At 41.5% G+C, this 21,874-nt stretch overlaps 1 protein-coding gene across 4 annotated transcripts in view; it reads left to right on the top strand.

Moving 5' to 3' along the window:
- The window catches only part of colq (collagen-like tail subunit (single strand of homotrimer) of asymmetric acetylcholinesterase), a 102,931-nt gene extending 84,133 nt beyond the window's left edge, over positions 1–18,798 (top strand). For all 4 annotated transcript variants that reach the window (XM_055660227.1, XM_055660210.1, XM_055660237.1 and 1 more), the window contains 6 exons: positions 3,229–3,325; positions 3,888–4,027; positions 6,615–6,734; positions 14,440–14,560; positions 16,637–16,739; positions 17,387–18,798. In XM_055660227.1, the coding sequence (XP_055516202.1) occupies positions 3,229–3,325; positions 3,888–4,027; positions 6,615–6,734; positions 14,440–14,560; positions 16,637–16,739; positions 17,387–17,456 (651 nt within the window). In that variant the 3' untranslated portion in view covers positions 17,457–18,798. The remainder of the gene's footprint in view (positions 1–3,228; positions 3,326–3,887; positions 4,028–6,614; positions 6,735–14,439; positions 14,561–16,636; positions 16,740–17,386) is intronic.
- The last annotated feature ends 3,076 nt before the right edge of the window (positions 18,799–21,874 follow it).

Raw genomic sequence — 21,874 nt, 5'->3', positions numbered from 1 at the left:
CTGATTCATGAAAACCCAGTATGATAGTCCACAAGGCACCACCAGTTGCAAGAAAGGCCAACATTGTAGTTAATCTTCATACTGTAGGAAGCACTTACAGTAATTAGCTCATGAGTCATCTACTTTGTTTGCCTTTCAGAGAGAAATGTTTTATTTTTCTGGTTAATGAAAGTATATCAAGAAAATATACAAAATAAAAGCAAAATGGAGTCAAAAATTGGCAATTTAAGAGGGAGTTAATGTGGCCCTTGTGGCTAAGGGGATCAGGGGGTAGGAGAGAAGGCAGGTACGGGATACGAGGGATGATCAGCCATAATATTGGTGGGCAAGGGCCGAATGGCCTACTCCTGCACTTTTGTTTCTATGTTTCATAAGGTGGTCACTTCACATTGGACTTCAACAGACAGAGTATTTAGTATAGAGGTTGGGTGGCCATGTTAAAGTATTTTATTCCTTGTGTTGCAGTTGCATTGAACTGTTTGTACAATGATTTTATATTTCCTTTCTGAGTGGCATATCAATGTTTTTTTTTAGCTTACTGATGAGATGTAGGGAATATATAAATGTCCATGGGTGCTGAGTTAGCCTTGATATATCTGTACTTGACAAGATCTCTTGATGAGAGAAATTGAGGCTCTGGTCAAGAATAAGAAGGAGGCATGGGACAGGTACTGGCAGCTGAGATCAAGTGTATCCCTGGAGGAGTTTCTGGAACCGAGGACCACTCTTAAAAAAGAGATCAGGAAAGCAAAAAGGGCAGGAGATACCTCTGGCAGATAATATTAAGGATAATCCCAGAGATTTCACAAGTACATTCAGGGGAAAAGGAAAACCAGAGAGAGAATGGGGCCCCTCAGGAATCAGTGGTCAACTCTGTGTGGAGCCATAGGAGATGGGCAAGGTCCTCAATGAGTATTTGTGCTCTGTTTTTATTGGAGAAAGATATGAGGACTGGGTAATCTGGGACAGTCAATGGAAGTGTCATGAGGGTAGTCAGTATTACGGTCGAGGAAGTGCTGAAGGTCCTAACATGTTTGAAGGTAGACAAATCTCATGGGCCTGATTAGTTATATCCTAGGACACTGGGAAGCTAGAGGGGAAATTGCAGGTGCCCCAGCAGAGATTTATGAGTCATCATTAAATATGGGTGAGGTGCCGGAAGACTGGAGGGTGGCAAATATTGTGCATCTCTTTAAGAAGGGCTCCAGGGAAAAGCCTTGGGACTTATAGACAGTGAGTCTTAACACCTGTGGTTGAAAAGTTATTCAAGAGTATTCTGAGGGATAAGATATATGTGCATTTGGATCAACAAGGGCTGAGTAGGGATACTCAACATGGTTTTGTATGTGAGAGATTATGACTCACAGATCATTACATTTTTTGAAGATGTGACCAAAAAGATTGCTGAGGACAGAGGTGTGGACGCTGTATGGATTAGAGCAAGGCATTTGATGGTTCCAAATGATAGGATGTTCTGGATGGTTAGATTGCTTGTTATCCAAGGAGAGATAGCTGATTAGATTTAAAAAATGGGATTGTGGAAAGGGTGATGGTGGAAGTTTGCTTTTCAGACTGGAAGCCTGTGACTAGTGGTGTGCCTCAAGAGTTGTTGCTAGGACCATTGCTGTTTGTCATCTATAGCAATGATTTGGATGAGAACACACAAAGTGTGGTTAGCAAGATTGCCGGTGACACTAAAGTGGGTGGTATTGTGGATGCTTGTCAAAAATTTCAGCAGGATCTTGGACAGGAGGGCAGAGGAATGGTTGATGGAATTTAATGCAGAGAAATGTGAGTTGTTGCATTTTGGGACATCTAACATGGGCAGGGCCTACACAGTGAATTGCTCTGGGGACTGTTGTAGAGCAGAGAGATCTAGGAATGCAGATACATAGTTATTTGAAAGTGTAGTCACAGGTAGATAAGGTGGTCAAGAAGGCTTTTGACATTGGCCTTCAACAGACCGAGTATTGAGTATAAACATTGGGAGGTCATGTTACAGTTGCACAAGGCATTGGTGAGCCACATTTAGAGTTTTGTGTTCAGTTTTGGTCACCCTGGTATAGGAAAAATGTTGTTAAGTTGGAAAGGGTGCAGCGAAGATTTACCAGGACTTGAGGGCCTGAGCTGTAGCAGAGAGTGAGCGGGCAAGGACGTTATTCCATGGAGTGCAGGAGGATGAGGGGTGATCTTATAGAGGCATATAAAATCATGAGAGGAACAGATAGGGTAAATGTCGTCTTTTATGCAATAGGGGAATCAAGAATCAACAGGTTTAAAGTGAAAGGGGAAAGATTTCATGGAAACCTGAGGGGCAACGTTTTTACACAAAGGATGGTATGTATATGGAACGAGCTGCCAGAGGAGGTAGTTGGGCATGTACTATAACAATGTTTAAAAACATTTGGACAGATACATGGATAGAATAGAGAGATATTTGCCAAATGCAGGCAGGTGCGACTAATATAGATGGGGCATGTTGGTTGGCGTGAGCAGATTGAGCCGATGGGCCTGTTTCCGCACTGTATGATTCTATGACATTTTTTCTTTGTAGAAATTACTTGAAGACTCAAGACCTTTCATCCCTTATACGTTGCAATGCATTGGCTTTGTTGACATGGCCATCTTGCTGTTTCTGAGCCGTCCCATATACACAAACACCAAATGTTCTAGCAAATCCATATTGATCTAAATGTTCATTGCACACCAATGATTACATTTCTTATGACCATGTTTCTGATGATTCCCTAAATTGAATTAAGTCATCTATTCCTCGATTTTGTATACTGATCTCCAAAACAGTCAGGAGTAGTTTATAGCAGTACATAACCTGATTGGTGCATTTGAGCTATACCGTTATTCACAATCATTCATATTTCTATTGAACCAAGGGCTAGTCTTCTCAAATCACTTCTGTATTATATAAACCATGTGGAAACAAACATAAAATAAAAATGCTGTGGTACTATAACAGAATTTAAAAGACATTTGGGCAGGTGGATGGATAGGAAAGGTTTAAATGGATATGGGCCAAACACAGGCAGATGGGCTATTGTAGACACAGCATCTTGGTGGGCTTGGGCAATATGGGCCAACAGATCTATTTCTATGCTATATGATTGTATGTAATGGCTGATATTATCTCAAGAAGATTTAACATATTAATTTAAACCTAACTGTTGTCTAAAAGGTGTGTTTTGTCTAAATTAAGGTTTTTTTTTTTTTAAGGGACTTAAAGGGGACATTGGTCCTGCTGGAGTTATGGGACCTACAGGTCCACCAGGATCATCCGGTCTTCCTGGCCCTCCTGGGACATCTGGATCAGGTGAGAAACTCATTCCTGTACATTAATGAATAGGAAAGGAGTACCATTGTTTAAAGGAATGAGACGATATCACTTGGGATTTTCCAGACAAAATAACGGTGAAGCACATGGTAATAGACAAAATGGTTAATTAAACTCAAATATCTACAAATTGTCAACTGAAAAAAAATCCTGCTAACGCTGAATGTCTGCTTCCCTAGAACTGGCTGCCCATTTGGCTCCGCCCACTCAGACTGGTCTATTTCACCATCAAAAGACATTGAGTCTTTGACATTTGCACAATGGATCCAAGTTAAACTCACTACAGAAACGTTTCTTGTTTATTTGAGCACAAATTAATACCAAATAACCTTGCTGGTACTGAAAAATGACTACGTCCAACATGGAGTGTCATTCCTTTATGTTTTAACTGCAGATTTTTTTTAAATAGTAAGTTTTGCATTACTGTTTGCTTTAAATTTCTATTAGTTTTTTCTCTCTGTCCGTCCATTCTTGTCTACCTTACCTGCCTTTAGTTTCCATTTCATTATTAAGTATTAACTGACATTTTTCTCATTTAAAGGCCGCTTAATGGTTGGACCAAAGGGTGAAAGAGGACTCCCAGGGCCAGTTGGTAGATGTTACTGCAATCTTCCTCAAACAGTAGGCAACCCATCCTATAATGAACTCCCATCTTTGATCAACCCTCCGCAAGTCCCAGCAGTAAGTCTACCTTCAAATCAGAAATCCTAATTTTACATTACAAAAATATTTGACATTTCACCTTGATCCAAGCCCTCAATTTGAATTCTGTGTGAAACATATTTCATTTTACACGTATGCATATATCTAAATTAGTTGCACATTATTGGATATGGGGAGGGGGGGGGGGGAGAAACTTCTTTTTAGTCTCTTCCTTCGGGGGGGGATGCATGCAACCTTTTCTTGTCATATCCCCCGTCTCCGTCTGCACTGAGGCCTAATCGAAGCATTGGATGAACTATGAGATCCACACTCTTCTGAAGACCAGACACCGGGCATTCATGTCCGAAGATACAGTGGTTTACAAGAAGTCCGGATACGACCTTGGTAAGGCCATCAAAAAGGCCAAAAGGGACTTTTGCTCCAAACTGGAGGATGAAACAGATGATCGGCAGCTGTGGCGAGACCTGAATGCAATCACCTCCTACAAGGCAAAACCAGGAGGCAGCTCAAACGTCAGCGAAGCATCACTCCCTGACGAGCTCAATGCATTTTACGCACGCTTTGATAGGGAGAATACAGATGTGCCTTCCCGAGCCCCCATTCGCCGTGATGTATTTTGGTCACAGTCACAGAGGTCGACGTCAGAAAATCCTTCAGAGCGGTGAACCCTCGTAAAGCACCTGGAACTGATGGTATACCCGGTCGTGTTCTAAAAACCTGTGCGGACCAACTGGCTGGAGTTTTTACGGACATTTTCAACCTCTCACTTCTGAGGTCTGTGGTTCCCACCTGCTTTAAAAGGGCATCAATTATACCAGTGCCCAAGCAGAGCAAGGTGTCGTGCCTCAATGACTATCGACCAGTGGCACTAACATCTGTGGTGATGAAGTGCTTTGAGAGGCTGATTATGGCGCAAATCAACTCCTACCTCTACAAAAACCTGGACCCACTGCAATTTGCTTACTGCCACAACAGATCAACGGTGGATGCAATCTCGCTGGCTCTCCACTCCGCTCTGGACCACTTGGACAACAAAACCTCATATGTCAGGCTGTTATTCATTGACTACAGCTCGGCATTTAATACAATCATCCCCTCCAAGCTGGTTACCAAGCTCTCAGAACTGGGTCTCAGCGCATCCCTCTGTAATTGGATCTTTGACTTCCTCATTCACAGACCACAGTATGTTCGTATTGTGGAAATGTGTCAACCTCGATAACAATCAGCACGGGAGCACATCAAGGCTGCGTGCTCAGCCCCCTGCTGTACTCACTCTATACTTATGACTGCGTAGCGAACCACAGTGCGAACTCCATCATCAAGTTCGCTGACGACACCACTGTTGTGGGACGTATCACTGATGGAGATAAGTCAGAGTACAGAAGTGAGATCGACCGACTGACTGAATGGTGCCAGCACAATAACCTGGCTCTCAACACCAGCAAAACCAAGGAACTGATTGTGGACTTTGGAAGGGGTAGGATGGGGACCCACAGTCCCGTTTATATCAACGGGTCGATGGTGGAAAGGGTCAAGAGCTTCAAATTCCTGGGCGTGCATATTTCCGAAGACCTCTCCTGGTCCCAGAACACTGATGCAATTATAAAGAAAGCACATCAGCGCCTCTACTTCCTGAGAAGATTAGGGAGAGTCGGCATGTCAAGGAGGACTCTCTCGAACTTTTACAGGTGCGCAGTAGAGAGCCTGCTGACCAGTTGCATCATGACTTGGTTCGGCAACTTGTGCGCCCAGGAGCGGAAAAGACTGCAAAAAGTTTGTAACACTGCCCAGTCCATCATCGGCTTTGACCTCCCCACCATCGAGGGGATCTATCGCAGTCGCTGCCTCAAAAAGGCTGGCAGCATCATCAAGGACCCACATCATCCTGGCCACACACTCATCTCCCCGCTACCTTCAGGTAGAAGGTACAGGAGCCTGATATCTGAAACAATCAGGTTCAGGAATAGCTACTTCCCCACAGACATCAGACTATTAAACTCAACTCAAACACAATCTGAACTTTAATTAGCCTACTGCACTTTATATGTTTATTTATGTATATATATGTATATATATATATATATATATATATATATATATATGTATATATATATATATATATCTATATATATATCTATATATATATATATATATCTATATATATATATATATCTATATCTATATCTATATCTATATCTATATCTATATATATATTCAATGGTATATGGACACACTGGTCTGTTCTGTATTTATTTATTTATGCCTGCAATATTCTGTTGTGCTGAAGCAAAGCAAGAATTTCATTGTCCTATCTGGGACACATTACAATAAACTATCTTGAATCTTAAATCATGGATTTAGGCATAGTTTTTTTTTAAAGAATGAAATGAACTAAAGGTTTACTGCTACAAATCATGCTGGTCCATAAAGAACATAATGCATATCCATTATATTAGATCTGAGCCTACATAAACTGCATGCATTTTTTAAAAAGTTTTGTTGCAACTCATTTCAACCAGACTGCTTCCATCCTGAACTACTTAAACATATTGTAACAAAGAAATGAAAAACAATGACCTGAGGAGGAGGTTCTTTTCCCTCTTAGATATTTGTTGTGGACAGTGAAGAAGAGCTGGAGAAACTAAACACTGAAAATGCGCTGGCCTTCCGAAGAGATCAAAAGTCATTGTACTTCAGGGACACAGTGGGATGGCTGCCAATTCAGGTAGAGAGAATTTAATTCCTATGATCTTTTGCTTAAGAATATAAAGCAACAATATAATTGGAAAAGATTTCTATCCCCGCTCTTGCTGACCAAGATGCCCCTTTTAAGTTAGTCCAATTTTCCTGTGTTAGGCCCATGTCCCTCTAAACCTGTCCAAGTGTCTTTTAAATGCTGTTATATTACCTGCCTCAACAACTTCATTTGGCAGCTGGTTCCAAATAGCTGCCACCTTCTAAATTAAAAAGTTACCCCTCAGGTTCCTATTAAACCTTGTCCCTCTCACCTTAAATCTATGTCCTGTGTTTTTTGGTTCCCCAACTATGGGTAAAAGACTGTGTACATTCACCCTATGTATGATTTGTTTACACATGTGTAAGATCATTCCTCAAAGCAGTCTTCACCTACTATCTCTCTGCAGTCAGCATTGTTAGTCATAGCAGAATGCCATCTACTGGTCTGCATAAATGTTAAGATAAAAACATGTTACAGTTTATGAGAGCATTTCAATAATTATAGATATTCCAGAAAATTTCAGAAGTGGCGGCGCTGCCCTGCAGTCCGTTTGTCTTTTCTTTTTTTTTGTTTTCTTTTGTCCTGTTTTAGTTTATTCAGTTTATTTTAGTTGTATATGTGTGTGTGGGGCGGGGGGAGAAAATTGTTTTTAGTCTCTTCCTTCAGGGGGGATGCATGCAACCTCTTCTTGTCATATCCCCCGTCTCCGTCTCCGTCTGCGCTGAGGCCTAATCGCGGAGCTTGCGGCCTCCAACTGGGACCGACCTCGAGGCTTCGAATGCAGAGCCAGGACTTACCAACGCGGAACACAGAGGGGGAACAAGGTGGGAAGAGACAAGGATTTTAAGACTTTTGCCTTCCATCACAGTGAGGAGGTGCCTGGTAGACTCACTGTGGTGGATGTTAAATTTGTGTTCATTGTGTGTTTTGTTATTTTATTCTGTTATGACTGCAAGGCACAAAATTTCGTTCAGATTGAAAGGTCTGAATGACAATAAGGGATACTTTGACTGATAACATATTGACTTTTCCATCAAATAAGTTCCAGGTGCATTTTGGGGCATCAAACCAGTAAGACTTTCATAGGGAACAGGGGGGAATATTGTAAAACAGAGGAACCAGGGAGTACAAGTATATAGTTCCCTGAATGTGACATCGCAGGTGGACAGGGTGGTGAAGCAGGCTTTTGGCTTGCTGGTCTTTATCTGTAAGGGCATTGAATAAAGTTGGAACATTATGATGCAGTTGTATAAAACATTGGTGAAGCTACACTTGAAGTATTGTGTTCACGTTTGGTCACGGTGATCTAGGAAAGATACCATTAAGCTGGAAATGGTGCAGAGAAGATTTACAAGGATTAGGCAGGTTGAGACTTTATTCTTTGGAGCACAGGTGACTAAAGGAGTGATCTTCTAGAGATGTATAACATCATGAAGAGTATAGATAGGGTGAATGCTCATATCTTATTTTCCAAGGTTGGGGAATCAAGAATAATAGAACATGGAATTAAGATGAGAGGGAAAAGATTTAATAGGAACGTGAGTGTCAGTTTTCTCACAAATATGGTGGTGGATATATGGAACAAGCTGTCAGAGGAAATAGTTGAGGCAAGTACTGTAACAATAGTTAAAGGACATTTGGACAGGTATATGAATAGAATAGAATAGAATGCTATTTATTGTCATTCAAACCTAGGCATTAGTAATAATCTTTCAAAACTCTTTAGATTCTGGAGTAGTTCCTGAAGATTGGCGGGTAGCAAACGTAACCCCACTTTTTAAGAAGGGAGGGAGAGAGAAAATGGGGAATTACAGACCAGTTAGTCTAACATCGGTAGTGGGGAAACTGCTAGAGTCAGTTATTAAAGATGGGATAGCAGCACATTTGGAAAGTGGTGAAATCATTGGACAAAGTCAGCATGGATTTACGAAAGGTAAATCATGTCTGACGAATCTTATAGAATTTTTCGAGGATGTAACTAGTAGCGTGGATAGGGGAGAACCCGTGGATGTGGTGTATCTGGACTTCCAGAAGGCTTTCGACAAGGTCCCACATAAGAGATTAGTATACAAACTTAAAGCACAAGGCATTGGGGGTTCAGTATTGATGTGGATAGAGAACTGGCTGGCAAACAGGAAGCAAAGAGTAGGAGTAAACGGGTCCTTTTCACAATGGCAGGCAGTGACTAGTGGGGTACCCCAAGGCTCAGTACTGGGACCCCAGCTATTTACAATATATATTAATGATCTGGATGAGGGAATTGAAGGCAATATCTCCAAGTTTGCGGATGACACTAAGCTGGGGGGCAGTGTTAGCTGTGAGGAGGATGCTAGGAGACTGCAGGGTGACTTGGATAGGCTGGGTGAGTGGGCAAATGTTTGGCAGATGCAGTATAATGTGGATAAATGTGAGGTTATTCATTTTGGTGGCAAAAACAGGAAAACAGACTATTATCTAAATGGTGGCCGATTGGGAAAGGGGGAGATGCAGCGAGACCTGGGTGTCATGGTACACCAGTCATTGAAGGTAGGCATGCAGGTGCAGCAGGCAGTAAAGAAAGCGAATGGTATGTTAGCTTTCATTGCAAAAGGATTTGAGTATAGGAGCAGAGAGGTTCTACTGCAGTTGTACAGGGTCTTGGTGAGACCACACCTGGAGTATTGCGTACAGTTTTGGTCTCCAAATCTGAGGAAGGACATTATTGCCATAGAGGGAGTGCAGAGACGGTTCACCAGACTGATTCCTGGGATGTCAGGACTGTCTTATGAAGAAAGACTGGATAGGCTTGGTTTTATACTCTCTAGAATTTAGAAGATTGAGAGGGGATCTTATAGAAACTTACAAAATTCTTAAGGGGTTGGACAGGCTAGATGCAGGAAGATTGTTCCCGATGTTAGGGAAGTCCAGGACAAGGGGTCACAGCTTAAGGATAAAGGGGAAATCCTTTAAAACCGAGATGAGAAGAACTTTTTTTTCACGCAGAGAGTGGTGAATCTCTGGAACTCTCTGCCACAGAGGGTAGTTGAGGCCACTTCATTGGCTATATTTAAGAGGGAGTTAGATGTGGGCCTTGTGGCTAAGGGGATCAGGGGGTATGGAGAGAAGGCAGGTACGGGATACTGAGTTGGATGATCAGCCATGATCATATTGAATGGCGGTGCAGGCTCGAAGGGCCGAATGGCCTACTCCTGCACCTAATTTCTATGTTTCTATGTTTCTATGTTTGAACAAAATTTCATTTCTACAGTTTTTTACATTACAAAATAATCTAAGACCCACACTTAACACAGTTTACATAAACATCCATCATAGTGAGTCTCCAACATCTCCTCACTGTGATGGAAGGCAAAGTCTTTATCTCTTCCCTTTGTTCCTTCTCCCGCGGTTCAGCAGTCCAACCAAAGATCTTAGAGCAGAGCAAGATAGGCTACTCCTGCTAAATACAATGGGCTGACGTGTAGTACGCAACGGAGGGGATCCTGGGCATTTTTCCCCGCCCATTTTAGTAACCGGAGTCTATCTGACCCGACCCGACTCGCAGTGTAATCAATGAACAGTTTGTGTGTGTGATATAGGGTTAGATTCATCATTCTGTCAGTTCATACTTCTTGTCAAGAATAAAATTTGACTCTGGTAATTGTCTTTTTTAATATATTTAAAATCATTTCTTTTTAAATGGCTCACAAGCAGTGTTTGAGTTGATTTTGTAGTAACCGGAACCGACCCGACTCGCAGGGTAATTGACATTGCGGGGGAAGTTTTTGTGCATGATATAGGGTTAGATTCATAATTCTGTTAATTCTTGTTAAAGAATAAAATGTTTATAAACACACATACATGAATGTGATATAAATGTATATAATCATATAACACACACAATTATACTTCTTCAATATTCTGATCCAATTATGAACTTTATTTCAGACTAGACAAGGGACATTAAATAAGAAACATTGTAAACCTCCCCGCAACTTCATACACACTAGGCCTTATCCCCGGGCCGCACACCCCCTCTCCCGCTGCCCTGAGCCGCGCACTCCCTCTCCTGCTGCCCCGGGCCGCACACTCCCTCTCCCCGGGCCGCGCACTCCTTCTCCCCGGGCCGCGCACTCCTTCTCCCCGCTGCCCCGTGCCCCACACTCCCTCTCCCCGGGCCCCACACTCCCTCTCCCCGCTGCGGAAACAAAGATCCGATCTTGTTTGTCATGTACATCAATGATCTGGATGAAGGTGTGGTAAATTGGATTAGTAAGTATGCAGATGATACCAAGATAGGGGGTGTTGTGGATAATGAAGAGGATTTCCAAAGTCTACAGAGTGATTTAGGCCATTTGGAAAAATGGGCTGAAAGATGGGAGATGGAGTTTAATGCTGATAAATGTGAGGTGCTACACCTTGGCAGGACAAATCAAAATAGGACGTACATGGTAAATGGTAGGGAATTGAAGAATACAGTTGAACAGAGGGATCTGGTATAACCGTGCATAGTTCCTTGAAGGTGGAATCTCATATAGATAGGGTGGTAAAGAAAGCTTTTGGTATGCTAGCCTTTATAAATCAGAGCATTGAGTATAGAAGCTGGGATGTAATGTTAAAATTGTACAAGGCATTGGTGAGACCAAATCTGGAATATGGTGTACAATTTTGGTCGCCCAATTATAGGAAGGATGTCAACAAAATAGAGAGAGTACAGAGGAGATTTACTAGAATGTTGCCTGGGTTTCAACAACTAAGTTACAGAGATAGGTTGAATAAGTTAGGTCTTTATTCTCTGGAGCGCAGAAGGTTAAGGGGGGACCTGATAGAGGTCTTTAAAATGATGAGAGGGATAGACAGAGTTGATGTGGACAAGCTTTTCCCTTTGAGAATAGGGAAGATTCAAACAAGAGGACATGACTTCAGAATTAAGGGACAGAAGTTTAGGGGTAATATGAGGGGGAACTTCTTTACTCAGAGAGTGGTAGCGGTGTGGAATGAGCTTCCAGTGGAAGTGGTGGAGGCAAGTTCATTGGTATCATTTAAAAATAAATTGGATAGGCATATGGATGAGAAGGGAATGGAGGGTTATGGTATGAGTGCAGGCAGGTGGGACTAAGGGGAAAAAAAATTTGTTTGGCACGGACTTGTAGGGCCGAGATGGCCTGTTTCCGTGCTGTAATTGTTATATGGTTATATGGTTATATCTTTGACCGGAAGCAAGATGGCGGAGGCTGGTTGCTACAATGGGTCATATAATCACCCATGAATCCGCCCATGAGCGTACTACACGTTTGTGTGAGAGTAACCCATCTTGCTCTGCTATAAGATCTTTGAGTCCAACTTCAGTGTCGAGGCGAACTGGGGCTCCGATGTTAAAGCCCCCGGCGAGCGATGGTAAGTCCTGAGGCCGTTTAAGCCACGCCAGGCGATGTTAGGCCCCGGCTCCATGTCCTTAAACCCGCGGTAAATAGGACTGGTTTTGAGAGATTTTGGATCAAATACAGGCAAATAGGGTAATCGTAAATAGGCATTCTTGTCGGCATGGAAGAATCAGGCCAAATGATCCGTTTCTGTGCTGTATGACTCAATTAATCTGTCCATCTCTTTCACCATTTGAAGCATTGTTCTTTTCATTTCCCACCATTCTTTCCTTATTGGTGAAGGGAACAAGGTAGAGCCAGGTGTGCCAGGTTCATTTGTTAGCTTAGCCGTTGCAAAGTGCAGTCACAAACCATGTAGCTTATTGGCTCGGAGTCAGATCAATCCCAGGTTGGCTCTGACTTCAAATCAGAAAGGTTAATGCAGGGAGGGATAGGGTTCAATCCAGTGCTCTAAAATTATCACCCTAACTTTAAGATGCTGAAAATGCATCTCTTTAATAAGCGAGTTCGGTATTCCAATAAATGCAAGGAATCATGGGATTTGTCAAAGGTCATTCGGGGGGAAAAAAAGCAAACACAGCACTGTATAAACTGTGTATAAATTGTTAATTATTCTACTAATTAATTAATCTAGAATTCTGTCAACTCAATAGCTTCCTTTCTTGTTCTGCTGTTCACACACTACTTCCACAGTCCCAGTTTCAGTTCAGTTCATTAATCTGAAATTCTGAGATATTCAAAAAGTTAAAGAATTTATTATTTTCATTTAATCGTTAATACTGGTGTTCTACTGGAATAAGAAAATATTACGTGTCTGAAACATTTTCTCATCTTTATTCATAATTTATGTGTAAAAATATATTTAATCTGAGGCAGGCAGCGATTGTATCAGCGTGATGTGGGCTGATGCTTTACCTACAGGCGGTGTGAATGTATCGTTAAGGCAGGGGTCGGCAACCTATGACCCATGGGCCGGATCCGGCCTGTAACCCGAAATCATCCAGCCTGCAGGCTTATTTTTTTAGTGACTAGAATGTTGTTCTTGCCTTCAGTGGGACCTTGCCCAGAGTTATTGTCCCAGTGCTCGGGCAAGTCATCTCACCGTGGAGTCTGTCACAGATGGATTCCACCGCCTGTTGGTCAATAATTTGATCGATCTCCTGAACCAGAGGCCATGGATCTTTCTGAACTGAACTCGCTGTGGAATGAATCCATTAACAGAGCCACTCTGCTGCCAGATTCTAAGTTCTCCCTGCCTTCCCTCTGCAACCCTCCTCATCCCCATCAGATGCCGAGTTCCCAGAACCCAGGTTTAACGCAGCCGGTTACAGTTACACCGGCACCATCAGAGACTGAGGGCAGGATTAATAAAATAAAGGACTATTCCACATAGCTTATCGTGAGGTGTGTGTGAGAGAGAGGGTGGAGAATTGCGGGGCAAGATTTAATTTGCAACAGCATGTAACAAGGGTTGACACTGCAACAGCAGTGGTGAGAGTGAGAGTATGCTTCAACAGTTTGTTTATTTTCAGCTGAGTTTAAAAAAAGTAAAACACAAAAGGCCTCCTGAATGATCACAGCACTTACTGCCGATATCCTACACACTGCCATTGATAAAGTTACATTACTATACCGCAATCAATGAACAAATCCAAATATATCACAGAAAACTGTAAACATTTGTTTGCCGAAGTTCTTACCAGGCACACCAATAACTGCAATGAGCATATAACTGTTATACCAGTGTCTCAAAGTAACTGCTATGTTCAGCAGACATGATATTGCTATACAGTTAGTTTGAGGCATTGGCATAACAGTTATACACTCCGAAGCGTAAAGCAATAAAACACCAAAGCATAAAGCAATAAACCCAACAAAATCATCGTAGTTTTGTACAAATTAATCATAAATACACCTAGTTAATAGTTTTGAAAGCGGTATTTTCTGACCTCGAAGAAGCAAAACTGGAAAATACGGATGAAACGCAGGTCTGTATACATGCAGCAGCTCAGATGGCGAGTGACCTACGACCTGGGCATGCAAGGTTGAAATACCGAATTCGCTCATTAAGAATTTGGATTGCTTGTCCTAGTGTTCATCATTGCTGCAATACCCATCTTTGTTTATGTATAGTTTTTTTTTAAAGATTTGCTGTGAGTGTCTCAAATGAGTTTCTATCGACTGTAATGCAGGACATGTTGCCCTCACTCCATAATTCAGGAGCCAACCAAACCAAGAAAAAAACAAGAAAGGCAAACCACTACAGAAAATAAGAATAGCGACAATAATACAGCACATACCGATCCTAACTTGTGTATTTTACTTCCATATAGATGACCCCGATCCAACGAAAGCCTCAGCATCCAGTCGGACTCTGTGGAGATGGAATAGTTCAAGTGGAAAATGGAGAAGAATGTGATGATGGCAACAAGATAGTCACTGATAGCTGTATATGTATGTAAAAATGCCCGTTCCCTAAAACATTAATTTGAAATAAAAACTTGTGCATTATTTGATTTTAATACTGTATTCAGCAATGGAAAACTCAAGCTGGATAAGGATGATTTTCCTGAACTACTGGTGCAGCCACAAGGCATGATCAACAACCCTAAGATGGCCAATCCTGTCTAGTCCTGGGATTGCCTGGATCTCCTACCTGGGTCCATTTAAATGGCTCAGAGGCCATCTTGATGCAGACCTGTCTGCCAAAGCTTGGCGATGGAAATCTGTCAGGCAGGGAAAGTCAGCAGACTGGATCCTTCATGTGAATGTAATCCACGAGTCTGTATCCAATAGTTCCTAATATGACGAAAGACACAAAAAGTTGAAGTAACTCAGCGGGTCAGACAGCATCTCAGGTGAAAAGGAGTAGGTGACGAGACCCTTGTAATTTGATATGGTAATTGATGTGAGAGTGATCTAAACATTGAAGAGGAGGCCGAGGTATAATTTTCAACTTGTCCTAATGACTTCTGTCAAAGTGGGGCAAATATGGTTGAAGAACTTTTACAACACTGCACCAGACCTCATGGCATTGCACCAGCTAGCAAGCTGTACACGGATAAATTATAGAGGCAGCTGAGCAAAGCCTTATCATTATTGAACTAATTGGTCTGAAACTTCCCCAGATGCAAGTCTGATTCTGTCCCTTGTCAGTAAAACTCAGAAATCCTAGGGCAAAGCCATGATGCTTTTTCTTCCTAGCTCACAGTAATTTATTTCCCAGAAGGATGTGTGGGAAAGTAGGCCCCAAGATATTCAAACGTAAAAATCAATTCACCATCTGTTTCTGAGCTCCACACCAGCCAATGACATGGGTATAGAGAGAACCTAACAGGGGAGATGTGGGATGATCATGTCATATGTTATAGCATGGAAATAATGCTAGGAAGCTATTGGCAGCTGGAAAGATATATTAATTTACCAGTGAATGGCAAGACAATGGTAATCTTGCTCAAGGGTCAAGAACAAGGTCCTGGACCACAAAAGTACAAGGTGTTGAGTGTCTCAAAATAGCCCTTTCCCACTTTTTGTGCTCAAAGTACTAGTTTCTTGGTAGAATGAATGATGGCAAACTGGTGCAGGTCCAGGTCTACATCTGGGAAAATGTATGGATGGGTGTCATGGCTCGGGTTCGGGGAGGGTCATGATTCAGTTATGGAACATAGGAAGCTCAAGAGTTAGTTAGGGTGATGGAGCTTATATTGGCTACTGTAGGTAGTGAGAGCAAGTTAGAAATCAGAGTGGAGGGGTAGATCATGTTATCAATCAGCAGGTTTTTGATACTTGCAATCTCAAGCAGGCAGCAGGGTCAGGCAAGATGGCTTATGTGGGGTGGTCACTGGAGTGGGTTAGCATCGAGAGAGTTTGGGGCTTGGGGGGGAATCTGTGAGGGTTGGTGGGAGGTAGAGATGGTCAGCCTAAAACAGAGGGATTGTCTGGGTGTGGAGGCCAATGGTTGGAGAGGGTCAGGCAAGAAATTGGTAGAAAATGGACTCTTTGTCCCAGGGATTGTTGTGTGAGGTTGGAGCAGATCTGTTTTGAGATTGATAGGTGGTGGAAAGGGTTGGCCTTGAGATCAGTGGAGAAAGAGTACAAAGTGTATCAAGCTAACGAGTGGTGGAGAATAGCGGCAGTGAGATTTCAGTTTGCAATCTGTGACGAACCAAATGGCTTGACAGAGGTAGGGGCAGTCAAAGAAAGAATGGTTATAAATATTTTGCTTTGTTGGTCCTGTCCAGCAAATTGGTGAGTTCGCTGTGCCAGACTTCATAGGCCATTCTCAACAGTTGTGGACACCACTTTGTGTTGGCATGTCGACAACACTGAGGGAATTTTGCAGAACTTATGGAGCATACAATTCCTGGTCTTCCCTTGTGATAATTGTTTTCTTATGTTGGATCATATTGTGTATGACGCCTTGCATGACATAATACCTTTAGATGTAATTCGTTATATATATATATATATATTTTATTTCAATGTATAAAATTCTGATAATTCAATTACTCCATTGCTATATTGTTGCAGATTGTAAGCAAGCCGTTTGTGGAGATGGATATTTGCAGAGGGGACTTGAAGAATGCGATGGGAAAGATTTTGGTTACCAAACATGCAAAAGCTACCTTCCTGGGTAAGTTCACCTAATAGTCTCATGGTGATCCCCACAAAGACTAACATCCTGAAGCAAGTGTGAATCATTTTCTTTCATGAGTTCTGAGATGGAACATGTGTGTTTCGTCTTCTTACCCAAGGATTTTTTTTTCCAATGTATTCATGCACTATACTTGTCCTCTTTTGTTAGAACCTGCAATGAGGAATATCTTCAAATAAGACACCTGTAACTAGTTCTCTCCTGGAAGTACTCAATAAACCAAATAGAAAATCTTCAAATCTGACGTAGGGAAATGACAAGCAACATTTCACTCTTCATCTGGGAAAAGGTCACAGGCAAAATAATATTTCTTTCTTTCCCATTCTCTTCAGATGGCAGAAACATAGAAACATAGAAAATAGGTGCAGGAGTAGGCCATTCGGCCCTTCGAGCCTGCACCGCCATTCAATATGATCATGGCTGATCATCCAACTCGGTATCCTGTTTCTGCCTTCTCTCCATACCCCCTGATCCCTTTAGCCACACGGGCAGTTGGACCATTTGTGTATTTTTCTTGACTTATTTTTAGCTATGGAAACTAGTTGAGTATTTCATTGTCCAACAGAGAGTTTTATTGCATGGACTCCATTGTTGTACAATCACTCTTTGTGTCCTGTTTTCTTTAGGTCTTATGGAGAATTGAAGTGCACTTCCTATTGTTACATTGACTCTACGAGCTGTCGCTATTTCACATGAATCAAAGAACTGGCTGCTAGAATACATCTCACTGCAATATAGTATGTTCACCTGGTGCTTCACAGAACCAACAGGATTGGGATGCGCAAACTCAACTTCTGTTCCGTACACCCATATCCAGCAGCTGAAAGGCTGTTAGATAGTCAAATTTATTTCAAGTGATTATCTGGATGAGAATTAGGACCATCGCATTTAGTCTTAAAATATAACCAACACCAACAACAAAGCTGCAAAAAGGATGACGTTTGCTTTCCCCCAAGACTATCAAAGTATACACATACCTATATTTACTTTTTTGGATGTCACATCCGAAGACTGTTCATCCATGTTAATTCACAACTCTCAGGCAGAAACATAAACAAGAAGATATTGTTCCGCAAGAGACCGAAGTCAGTACTACCATACCTCAACTGTGCACTGTTAAAGACTACTGTAGTTTTATATCTATGTTTACTCAAGGACAAAACCCACTGAATCCTTGCATTGTGGTATCACAGAAAAATACTGAAAATGTCAAGAATTCAGTTGCCAAACTGTGAAATGCTATTTACTGCATTTGCATGAAGATTATGTACAGTGGCTTCAATTACAACAGCTTCCTTCCATGCCTTAAATGCTGTAGATCGTCTACTGTCAAATGAGGTCTGTGTCCTTAAGAGACTTGCCTCATGCCCAATCTTGTCTAATGCTTCGATGTCTCTACTCACTAGCAACCAAAAATGGTAGAAATTTTCAAAATTAAACAAATGGTTGACAACTCACAACCGATTCAGGACTGTGACACGTGATACATATAAAAGGTTCAAAGTTTGGTTGAATATAGACTGGCAGACGTAAAGAAGAACATACAACGTTTAAGTTGAACATAAGCAAAGTAGATGTTCATTAGGTGTTTATTTATTCATCAAAATATCTCATGCCGGAGTATAGTATTGGCTTTCATCTGCCTTCATCTTGTATTTATATTTTCTTACACTTTGATGGGTTTGGGATATTTGAAGTTTTCATTGCAGGTACAAGAAGAATGATGCACAATCGTTTCCTTCCACCCTCCACAAGCATTTTCATTTAGTGACATATATCAGAAAACAAATGCCTTGCAGTCTGAGCTGGATCCTACCCACAAAGTAAGAACACTGATTAGAAAAAATGCATGAGATGTGGATGAAAATAAACTGGCAATGGACGGATAGAAGCCACAGGAAATGTATATAGTAAGAAGGACAAATTAAATCAAAGAATGGTTGTTTCTTTCTTGGAAAATATTGTTGCATTTCATGTATCGCGCATGCCCAAGGTACTGGTGCGTATGATCAATATTAATTAAACAAAACTTAATTAATTTGCTGCCTGGTGTGGTGCTCATTTAGCTGGAGAATAGAATTTGGCTGCTTACCCTTCGCCATGAGAATGTTCTGTATCTGCTCAGAGACATTCTGGGCTCTGGCACAAGGAATGCACAACACACACACACACATGGAGTCCAGCTTTAGCAGCCACAGAATCTCCTGTTTATCCCCTTAAAATATAAAGTCTCCTGTCACTATTGCCCTGTCTAAATTCATTCCATCATGATTTGCCTCAGAGCCAGATCTGGTGCCCCACATCTGACTGTCGCTGCTTTCTCCTGCACAGTAATTCCCCCTTGTGCAATGATACTCTATTAAACAATGTTGCACACAACCTTTACTATGTTTAACTTGAAATAACAACAAAAAGGTTATATCTATTAAAAATACCTTTATTTTTGAAATTCCAACAGGAAAAATAACTGAAGGCTGGAGAATGGAGTTGAGAGGTAAAAATAGATACAACTTAATAAAAATTGAGTAGACTCACTGGGCTGAATGCTTAATTCTTTTCCTATGTCTTAAGGTTTTACAATGTTATGGAAAAATAATTGTTATTGTGAGTTGAAACTCTCTAGTCCCCATCCCTCTTCTGCCATTAACACAATTGTTTTTAAGCATAAAGTGTTCTACAATGCAAGTTTTTTTCAGAACAAAACAACTGTGTTATAGCAGTACTATCTTTACGGCCTCATCAAGAATATATAATTGTAGGACAGAGTGATGTTTAAATGATTCAAAGCATGTTCAGGAATTGCTGAGGATGGATCCATTTGTTTAGCATAGATGAAGCCTGGGTTAGATAAAGCATATTGTAATTGTTGAAATAAAAAAACTGTAGATGCTGGTTTATATCAAAGACAGATGCAAAGTGCTGGAGTAACTCAATGGGTCAGGCCTACCCGGGCACCACCCTTCCTGAGGTCATTTGTTGCCGGCCCTGATTGTTCCTGGTCTTTTCTCACCTCCAGCTCTTCACCCTACCTCCTACTTTCAGTCTGAAGAAGGGTCCTAACCCGAAATGTCACCTATCTCTGGTCGCCAGAGGTGCTGCCTGACCCACTGAGTTACTCGTATGCTTTGTGTCTATCTTTAGATAAAGCATAAGTGGACTGGCCTTTCACCAAGTCTCACCGGAGAATCACCCAGTTGTTCAGTAGACAGAGGGCATGTCAGCAGCAATAGCTGTGTTAATAATAATAGTCTACCACACTCTCAAATGTGGGTACAGCATCTCAGTGGTTTAATTATTAAGCTAGTATCTCATTGCCCCAAATTAACAATCCAGAAACATGAGCTTAAATCCCACCACAGCAGTCAAAAATTTTAAATTCATTTAAAGAGATACACACGACATGTAATCCAAGATCATCTTAAATCAATATGCAGACTAACAGTACAGTAGATTGTTAGTTGTCATAGCATCCTGACTGCTACCCGAACTGAACGGTGTAGGAAGTGGGTGTTAATATAAATGATACAGTAAGGTGGGGTTAGTGATGCTAACCTATATATGATTGGTTGTCATGCATAAACCAATCTACAAAAATAATATGGAATTTAAAGTAAAATAATTTCTCAGTTAATCTTTTTAATTGAAAACAGTGAAACAAGAGGAAATAAAAACTGCCTGGAGATCGGTTACTAGTTACTATTTTGACGCTAGACTCTTGGCTGATATCTGAACCATCCCAGCACACTTTTAGCTTTATATTACATGTACTGTAAAAACAAAATAAGAATGAAACTGAATTGATCACCTGGAATAAACCTGGGCACATATGAATACTCCTCCACTCATATATTTGAGACTTGGTGTCCAAATTGAGGGAGCTATCTCAAGGACTGGTCAAACAACACCCTGATATGGTCATCCTCATGGAATCAAAGCTTACGGGAAATTGATGAGGGTAAAGCAGTGGATGTTGTCTATATGGACTTCAGTAAGGCCTTTGACAAGGTTTCTCATGGAAGGTTGGTTAAGAAGGTTCAATTGGTGGGTATTAATGGTGGAGTAGCAAGATGGATTTAACAGTGGCTGAATGGGAGATGTCAGAGAGTAATGGTGGATGGCTGTTTGTCAGGTTGGAGGCCGGTGACTAGTGGGGTGCCACAGGGATCTGTGTTGGGTCCACTGTTGTTTGTCATGTACATCAATGATCTGGATGATGGTGTGGTAAATTGGATTAGTAAGTATGCAGATGATACTAAGATAGGTGGTCTTGTGGATAATGAAGTAGATTTTCAAAGTCTACAGAGAGATTTAGGCCATTTGGAAGAGTGGGCTGAAAGATGGCAGATGGAGTTTAATGCTGATAAGTGTGAGGTGCTACATCTTGGCAGGACAAATCAAAATAGGATGTACATGGTAAATGGTAGTGAGTTGAGGAATGCAGTACATGGAATAACTGTGTTCCCTGAAGGTGGAATCTCATGTGATAGGATGGTGAGGAATGCAGTTTATAACAGAGGGATCTAGAAGAATAAAATGCAACAGTTGGTGAGGCCAATGAAGTATGGAATCTCATGTAGATAGGATGGATGTCAAAAAATAGAAAGCTTTTGGGAGTGCTGGCCTTTATAAATCAGTTAGCTAAAGGTCAAGTTTATCTTTATTCGCTGGAGCGCAGAAGGTTAAGGGGGGGACTTGATAAAGGTCTTTAAAATGATGAGAGGGATAGCCAGGGTTGACGTGGATAAGCTTTTCTCATTGAGAGTAGGGAAGATTCAAACAAGAGGACATGACTTGAGAATTACGGGACAGAAGTTTAGGGGTAACATGAGGAGGAACTTCTTTACTCAGAGAGTGGTAACTGTGTGGAATGAGCTTCCAGTGAAAGTGGTGGAGGCAGGTTCAATTTTATCATTTAAAAATAAATTGGATAGGTAGATGGACGGGAAAGGAATGGAGGGTTATGGTGTGAGTGCAGATAGATGGGACTAGGGGAGAATAAGTGTTCGGCACGGACTAGAAGGGCCGAGATGGCCTGTTTCCGTGCTATAATTGTTATATGGTTATTGTAGGATGCCTCTAAAAATATATAGTACACTAGACCAGGTGCAGAGCTG

This window comes from Leucoraja erinacea, chromosome 2 (assembly GCF_028641065.1).
Source record: "Leucoraja erinacea ecotype New England chromosome 2, Leri_hhj_1, whole genome shotgun sequence".
Classification (NCBI taxonomy): Eukaryota; Metazoa; Chordata; class Chondrichthyes; order Rajiformes; family Rajidae; genus Leucoraja; species Leucoraja erinaceus.
This window is presented reverse-complemented; position numbering and strand designations above follow the sequence as displayed.